This window comes from Varanus komodoensis, unplaced genomic scaffold, assembly GCF_004798865.1.
Source record: "Varanus komodoensis strain SLA01 unplaced genomic scaffold, ASM479886v1 scaffold37, whole genome shotgun sequence".
In the NCBI taxonomy this organism is placed as follows: domain Eukaryota; kingdom Metazoa; phylum Chordata; class Lepidosauria; order Squamata; family Varanidae; genus Varanus; species Varanus komodoensis.
The window spans coordinates 8,396,170-8,404,997 of record NW_025335889.1 but is presented as its reverse complement, the minus strand read 5'-3'; the positions used below and the strand labels follow the sequence as shown (position 1 = coordinate 8,404,997).

Here is an 8,828-nt window from a genome sequence, read left to right as displayed (position 1 = left end):
GAATTTGCTTTCTGGGGGGGGGGCCTCGGCGGCGCTGGCTCGCCCGCTCGCGTTGCCCCCCCCCCCCCGCTCCCCCCCCCCTCCCCCCCCCCCCCCGCTGTCAGGTTTTCTTTTGCTTTTTGAATGCTGCACATATCCTAGAGTTTTGGGGGTAAAGATATAATTATTTTATATGGGTACCACAACCACAACATGTACAGCATTATACTGTGGTAATAGGTATGAGCAAGCACAGCACATTGGTAGTACTGGATTACCATTTGTCTGCTCTTTTAGGCTTGTCATTTTAGGAACACAGAGTCATACATTACTGTAACAAATACAATTCAAACATGGCATTTTAGGTCCCTTGTTCATGCTCAAGCATAATAAATATCATAACAAATTCATGCAAAGAGAAACCAGGATAATGATTTTACATTAAAATTGCATACACACATGCCTACACACGCACAAGGTATAGTGATATTTGCTTGTTACAGGAGAAACGGACTGTTTTGCAGCATTTTAAAAACTAACATACCTATTATGACATAGCCTTTCATAGACTACAGTATCTGATGGACTGCATTTAACAAAAACATATTTTTTAAGTCTCAGTAGGACTTTGTTTTGCTTGTTTATATTGTGTGACAGCTACTTAATCTGGTTAAGGCTGGAATTCTGTGCATATTTATCCAGCTTGTCCTGGTAAGTTCTGCAATATACATAAAGATCTTAATTGGGGTGGGCAAATTGTGGCCCTCCAAATGGTTTGCCTACAATATTCATCTGCCCTAGCCAATTTAGCCAATGGTGAAGGATGATGAAAATGAAACACAGAACATTAAGGAGTAAAATTGTACAGGAACAACTACAACAAGAAAGAAGAGCTGCTCCATCATTACTCAGTTGAATAGTTATCAATCAACACTGATATGATTGATTGATTGATCAATTAAATTTACACACAGTATTTCTTCCAGAAATAACACTTAAAATGCAGGGCTCTGCATTCTGATTTACTTAACAGGAAATTTTGCTTGGCCATAAAACTCTTGACAGGATACAAAGTCCATCCCAACTCCCTGACACGCATACCTGACTGTAGAACAGACATTTGCAAACTTACATAAGTTGCATTCACACTCATTAGTTTTAGTCTGTTCTTGTTTATCTCAAAAGAATCACAGGACTGCTTCTCTAGTTACCTATGAAGTACCTGGATACACTCTTTAAAAAACCTAATACTAATATGATAATGCATCGATATCTTGGAACAAGAGTAGAAAAAAGGGAGCACTATTGCTGGAAAATTGCTGCACACAGTTTTTTGAGTGTAGACATGTTCAATCTCATTCTAACATGTATTTCCAAAGAGCCTGAGGTTTGAGAGAAATATGAAAAACATTCCAGATAGTGACTGTATTCATGACCAGGCACAGCTTGAACTTTAACCTCAATGAGGGTGGACATTTTGTGAACCAAAACTGTGATAACAGAACTCCACTAAATCTTTCCGCAGTGTGCATAGTTGTGAAAGGATTTGTGCCACTTTTTGCACACTGGGTTGCACAAATAGAATGACCAACTGGTTGCCTAATGAGGTGTTCAAGCATAATGCACAACTATTTGCACGATCCGTTGCTAAACTTCACTTGTGCAAACATAGATTTTCTCCTTGTGCATAGTGCAGAACCTAGTTTATGATAATACAATATCATTTGTGCTAATGGAAAGAAACAAGTGCATGCTGCCCAATATGCAGAATTTGGCCTTCTGAGTATACAATGCCAGTATTTTGTTTCAGTATACACTCAACACTGACTACAATACAATAATGCAGGTAACATATCAGATTTAGTCATGCTTAGAAGTAATCTATTGAATTCAATGAACACTGTAAGTAATCACTTACTTTCCCATTGATTTCAGTGCATCTACTTTAAACATAACTCAAAGTAATGCATGTGCTAGCAACTATGTCTTGGTCTGTCTGTCTCTAGAGTGCAGGCCCCCCAATCTGGATTGAAATATTAGTTTGGGGGGAAAGAAGGTCTTTACTCTTTATAGTCTCAGTCTGGACTAGGGATCCTGTACTAACACTTTTTATTTTCAACACATTATCCATTTGTCCTAATGGTTCATAGTTTTGCAATGAAATTTACACTCTGGGGAAGATCTGGAACACCACCACAATGAGAGGCAAAGCCCTCTATCCCACACTCAAAGGTCCAAAAGGTCACTGAGACTTTTTCATACTCCAAAAGATGAGGAATGGTTTGAAAGGACACCATTTTGGTAGTGTGGATAATGTCCAAAGAGCCACTATGCAGGCTCTGAATGTCATCCCACTTGAAGACTTCCAGGGATGCTATGAAGAATGCAAAAGCTGCTGGAAGCATTGTGTACACACACAAGGTGCATACTTTGAAGGAGATAATATTCAATTGTAAACATTTTCAATAAAAGAATTTTTAAAATATTCTCATTACTTTTTGGACACAACTCGTTTAACTAATGGAAAGAGGTAGCAAGTCATAACACGCAAAGGAGTTGTGCAAAGGAGTTGTGAAGGTCACTACTCTCAATGACAGTGATAAACTTGACAATTACACTTATTCCATATGATTTCAGTACAACATCTAGGCAAATTTTGACAACACAAAACTCCCTGCTCAGCAATCTTTATATAGTTGCTTTTTAACTTTTCTGCAACTATGTTCAAGGGTATGTTTACTGAGGAGGTAGAACTGTCTGACAAGAAATCTCTTCTTTTACTTTTTGTTACAAATAAATTGCTTTATTGACACCTTTGCTGGCAAAGTTACCTCCACTGTGATTCTCTTCCATTCTCATGAGCTTCATAAGAACTACTATAATGATGATAAAAAACATACTAGACCACCTATAATGTTTTTCTGCAGGAGTCACAACCTTGTCATTTAGACTGAGAGGTGACAAATGTATTATTTTAACAATGTACTGCCATTCTATTTGGTTCAAGCTAGACACTGGTATGTGGCCAGTGGTTTATTTCACATATCATATTAGTCTTTCTTGTCAAGGTCATAGGAAAAAATCCAGCAAAACTGGTAAAATGGTTATATCAAGTCACAACTGAAATTTAATAAATGGTGAAATCAGTCCCATGGAAATTAATGGTGCATGTTACATTTGAACTCTGTTTGACAATTCAGTTATTCCTCTATGACTTCCATACCATTATGAAGAAACATTGCATGAGGCATTGTGTTCTTATGAGGGGGGTAAGAAAAAAAAGAAGGAAATTAAATAAAGGAAATGTTGGGAAATGAAAAAAAAATGACAATGGTGGTGGTCTAACTGCCTTTAACTAACACAAATAGCTCCTGTGCACCAGATGTCTTCATTAGCATTATTTTTCTGACCTTTCTTTTATGAATTAATTACACAGAGTGTAAAGGACAAACAAAAACTGTTTTGACATGAATGGCCACATCATTCTCTTTTGGCCAAACTACAGATGTCATACAGTATATTAAGGATCACTGGTTGGCTGCATTTTGCATCACAAAAGAATTGATTTCCATATCATCATCATCATCATCATGCTTAGACTTAGGAGAAAGAAATCTTCAACATACCTTTTGTGGCCAGCCGGACACAGTTGATTTTGGTCTCCTGTAAATGACAAAATATGGAAAAGCATCAGATGAGCTTGCTTTATTATACATAAACAGGTTAATAACCAGGACTTTCTGTCAAGAGCAGATCCTTCCCTCCCTCTTTTTCTGTACAGCAGACCCAGATGAAATTTAGAAGCACAGTTTTTTAAATTGAAATTTAACACGTTAAAGAACTATATAAATGAAAGTAACACTCTCCTTGAGATAGGGGAGAAACATCAGGTCAGGTAAAGAGTTGGATCCAAGCTGAAACATCCCCTCCTTCCATCCATTTCAGAAAAGCCTCTTACTATTTATTTATTTTATATAAATTGACATTTTGTAATTGGTTCATTCACTTCATCTGTTGCCTCCTGACTGGGTCACCTTCTCCATCATGTCCACTCACAGTTCTGAAATATTTCCTTCCTTTTCCAGGATGGGCCATTCTCAAGCTCCCCCTGAGAAGCTTCACTAAGTAACTCTGGAACTGTAATGCCATCTGCTCCCTTCTGCCCTTCTGTCTCTTCCTCAGAATCAGAGAAATACAAGTATATCTGTGAACACTGCAATGTGCAAGAACTAGGGCCACTGTGTACACTTTCCTTGAGCTGTTCACAAGTACACAGAATCTTGCTTCAGTTTAGTATAACAACATACAATGTCACAGATGTATGCACAGCATCCAGATAGCTTTCCTTGAAATTGTGCATCTGTTGCAGAGATACCATGTGTCTTCATAACTGTAACTCAACTGTAATATTTCATACCTGAGAAAATAATGTTCTCATAACTGTTACAATTGCTATGTGGAATGAGTATCATGGGAAATGATGAGTTCCTGTTCAGAGAGAAACTTTTCTGAAAATTTTGGTATTAAGGATATGCGAAGCAGCCAAACTAGAGCTCTTTTTCAGTTCCGCTTCAATGCTAATTCCGATTCATGTCCATATCAGATTGCCAGCATTAGTTTTTTCCTCTTCAAAAATGTTTACATATTTTCATGTATATTATTCCAAATGTGCATATCAATTGTACAAATTTCTTCCCAACTGAACCTGGGTGGATTTAAGTAGGAGTTCTGTGCAAGCTAGAAATGCATGCAGAAGTGGACTGGGAGGAAAGGAACAGATACCTACACACCTGATGTCGGTCTATTGCCAAAACCATAAGTCCTTGAGGGGAAAACATATTTACAGCTTGAAGGACCTTATTGCAAGCTAGGATGGAAAATTGGAGGAAATAGAAAGATTCCTTGGAAACTAACAAGAAATCCTGGTTTGAGATTCAAGGCATTCTGACCTATAGTTACAATGTGTTTAATTCCCTGAACCAGCTCTGCCACCTGCATTTCCAACTGCTGACACTCCCCTGGGCTGTGCAGGAAGGGTGTCACCCTCCCACTTAACATGGTGCATGGCCAGCGATGCATACATAGTCCAAAGTTCATGTGGTCTATATTCTGTACACCATTCTGAAAGCAGTCTGCTAATCAAACAGTATAGAAATGCTTTAAATAAATATGGTTCTGGAAGTGGATAACTGATCTTGCCACCTTTACTGTTACCTTTGCTTCTACTCATCCCAAAAACACATGTTCTTAAAATAAAGCTACAATTATGAACTGGGCATCTGAGCTCTGACAACAGGAAACCCAAACTTGATCTCAGCATAAAAGGGGGATCAAGTTTCTGAAAAGTGCTGGTGCACAGTATACCACTTGTGCGTGTGTGTGTGCATGCACACATGCATGCATGTGTAAAATACAGTTACACAGCACACACAATGAAGTACAGAGACAGAAAGACAGGCTGAAATCTGGCAAGTTTCATCCCCTTAGAAGGTGAAATTATGCCTGCCTATTCTGCCAAGAAAAAAGAAAATCTTAAAAGGTCATAAATGTTTATGTTCCTTTAAAAATTAAATTCAAATTGTAAAGATGCTAATAGAACCTTCCCCACACTTTGTCTGCTCTTTGGCAAGCTTCACCCTCTAAGGGGCTACTATACCTGAACAGAGGGCCAGTGTCAAGGTAGGCAGGGTTGGGCACCAGTCCAGTGCTCATGCCTTAGCAGGGGCCAACTAACAAAAGTCCTCTGGAGCTGCTCCTCCTCTTTAACACTGCAGGCTGCTTTTTTCACCTGCCTCCTACTCCATTCCAGACAATGGTAGTAGAGAGGAGGTGGAGCCGTAGATGCTGCTTCCTTCTTCCTTGCTGGTTCTCTGTCAAGCTAAGAAGTGGTATCAATGATGCAAAAGAATATGACGTGCCATGACAATGGTGGTGAGAAGGCAGACTTGCTAAGGAAGGGGGTCCATCGCAGGTACCATATCTCATATCTTCAAAAACACAGTGTGCATGTTTTATTCAGTTCTTCCAAAAATAAGAAATATGTGGTATTTGTTGATTTTTCCATTGTAATTCAACAGGAAGACACCAGGCATTTTAAGAAACCAGCAAGGTGAGGTTCTGACTCAGATCAGAGCTGAAGTGTGTTGTTGTTCTGAAGCATCAAATCAAGATTGCCCGTTATATGAGCCAACAAGACAGCTCCAAGGCACCCCATTTTCATCTTGTACACAGCCCTAGCATATACATCTTATGGCACAAAGAAATGTGCACTGATTTTTACTCTGTGTGTTTTTCTGTGTTTTTGCTGTGTTCTCCTTTAAGTTAGTAGCTGGGACAACCCTCTCAGCTTGGAAGAACAGGGTGAACTTGCAGGATGCACATCAAGGCAATTATCAAATCTGGAGGAGTTTCTACAAACTTTTCCTATTCTAAAATTTTCTGTGATTACCATGATAGATTTGAGTTGAAGCAACTGCGTTTTGTGAAGGTAAACTGGAGAGTAGGACTGAATAACAAATGTAAGTACCAGGAGCAGAGGGTTCAAGCAGCCAAACCTTTTGGTGGTAGTGGCTTTCAGGAGGTACTGATGCCCTGGAAAACCCTGTGTTCTTTACATTTCTTAAATGCTGGCTTTGTTGAGAATGATGGATGAAAGTCAGTGTGTTTTTAGTATATGTGAATTGTTTTGCTTTAATTTTTAATTCTTGGGTTGCACACAGGGGTAGCATTTATTCCTTAGCTACATCAATTACCTGTGCACTATGACTCCATATTGCATGAAGTCCTGACTCATTTGTCCTTCATTAAAAGTCTTTGAGACTACAATGTACTTGTGGGATAGATCTAATCACACACACACAAAATAAGTAAGGCTAGCCATCTGATGCCCAGATCAAAGCCATGAGAATGGTGTCTGTAAGTTGCAATGGTGTTCCTTCCCATCTCTTGTTTTCCATTTCTCTTACAAAAGAAAGTTGCGCACTGTGGTGCATTTAAAACAATCCAGGCAGCTTTTGAATTCTTCTGACCCTGATTTGACCCTGCTGAGAACTATACTTTAGAAGAGTTTCTGAACATGTATACTGGAAGCAAGTATATGAACATACTGTTTCCCAAGAGATGTAGGTAATCAAACTCTGTAGACTGCTGACTTGAGCTGTGTATCAGGTCTCAGTTACAGCCAATTAAGCCCTTTTATACAGCCAATACTGATGTGCAGACTTGTCATGTGATCACATCCTACAGGCTATGGTTTGGATAATAATAAGGCATCTGCTATGAAAGCATCTGCTCCTATTTCCAAACAAACTGGGGGAAAGTTATATTTAAATGCCATTTTATGTTTTCCCCTAAAACTTTGCTAGTATTTCCTTTGGAATACATTTACTGAACACAGTCAGTAAGCTACTGGCTTAAAAGGCATTAAAAAGCAATAACAATGGTGTAGGATTTGCACTGTTATCACTTTGCTTTCTAGCAAAGTAAGCCCTATTTCATCATCTCATAGTTTCTGCTACCATTAGCTGTGATTGTTGCACTGATAAAAGAGCATAATTAATAGTTAGTTATATAACAGATGTGCTAAATTGCAGCTGAATTAGACCATAGCCCTCCTCATCTTCTGTTGTACAATGTAATATGAGTCACGATAAAATAGATGTTCATTTGAGTTCTAGTTTGTGGGCTGTTATAGGGGACTTGGACTATTTGGTGTTTTCCCCAAAGGTAGTCTAAATGGTACATGTGTGAAACAGAATGTTAATTGGCTATGTAGTACAAAGAACCTGTTTCTGATGGTGTGAATTGAGTTTCATGGACTTATCAAAAGCCAGATGCTTAACTGAAATGTGTCAGAGCTTGGTGAAAAGAAAAACACAACACAACCCAACCCAACGCAAACCACAGCACCCATTACCCAAGCTTTATATTTATGGTAAAGGGAGAAATGCAAACACCTTTTCAACCTATGGAAATGATGCAATACACTGATATCACATCCAACAACCTATAGAAGGTAAAGGAATGTTGGCAGGCCATGAACTAGCAGAATTCAATTCATGAGCACTTTGAGGAAGTTCTCCCTTCACCACTCCCTAGAACAGGTGAAAATGTGTGTGAGTTTATTTTCTATTCAGTAATTCCCTTCTGGTTTTATACCTTTTGAGAAGGCAATGATTTTACTATTTGTAGGCAGGCAAAGGTGAAGTCAAATCCTCATATCCTTAAATTTATTTACAAAATATTCAAATCCTGATTAATATGGCAGATCCCCACTGTTTACACACTATGACTATACGAAAAATTGTTTTAGTTCATTTTGATTAGCCTTACACAATGTGTTTTTCAATCTCCAGTTCAAGTGCATTTGTGAGATTGCAATATGATTTCTGTACCCTCAAAATGGGTTGACAGCATGTAAACATTTTGAAAATACAATAAAATTTTATACTTTTGAAAAATGCACACAATCATGCTTCCAATCAATAGGAGAGGAAAGTGTACATTTTAAAGATGCACAGAATTGATGTTCACATTTGAAAAAAAAAACAAATGAAAATCAAAATCTCACATATTTATATGACAGAAAAAGCTTAATGGTGGAATTTAGAGAACATTAAAGAGCTTAAATGGACCATTTGTCTGATCCAGAATGACTTTTCTTATGTCCTTATGTTCCTATTCATTACATTTTTATACTGCCCAATAGCCAAAATTCTCTGGACAGTTATCTGCATGATAAAACATGATATTAAAACTTAAACATTCAAACATTTAAAACAGCTTAAAAATGACTTAAAAACAAGTCACAATAAAATTACTATGCCCTGATAAAATTCCAAATTACCCCA

General features: G+C 38.1%; 1 protein-coding gene across 1 annotated transcript in view; it reads right to left on the bottom strand.

The window, feature by feature from the left end:
* PTPRT (protein tyrosine phosphatase receptor type T) overlaps window positions 1-8,828 on the bottom strand; it is a 530,461-nt gene that overhangs the window by 138,937 nt on the left and 382,696 nt on the right. Inside the window, exon 13 of the mRNA XM_044440227.1 lies at window positions 3,606-3,642. Coding sequence (XP_044296162.1) covers window positions 3,606-3,642 — 37 coding nt within the window. The remainder of the gene's footprint in view (window positions 1-3,605; window positions 3,643-8,828) is intronic.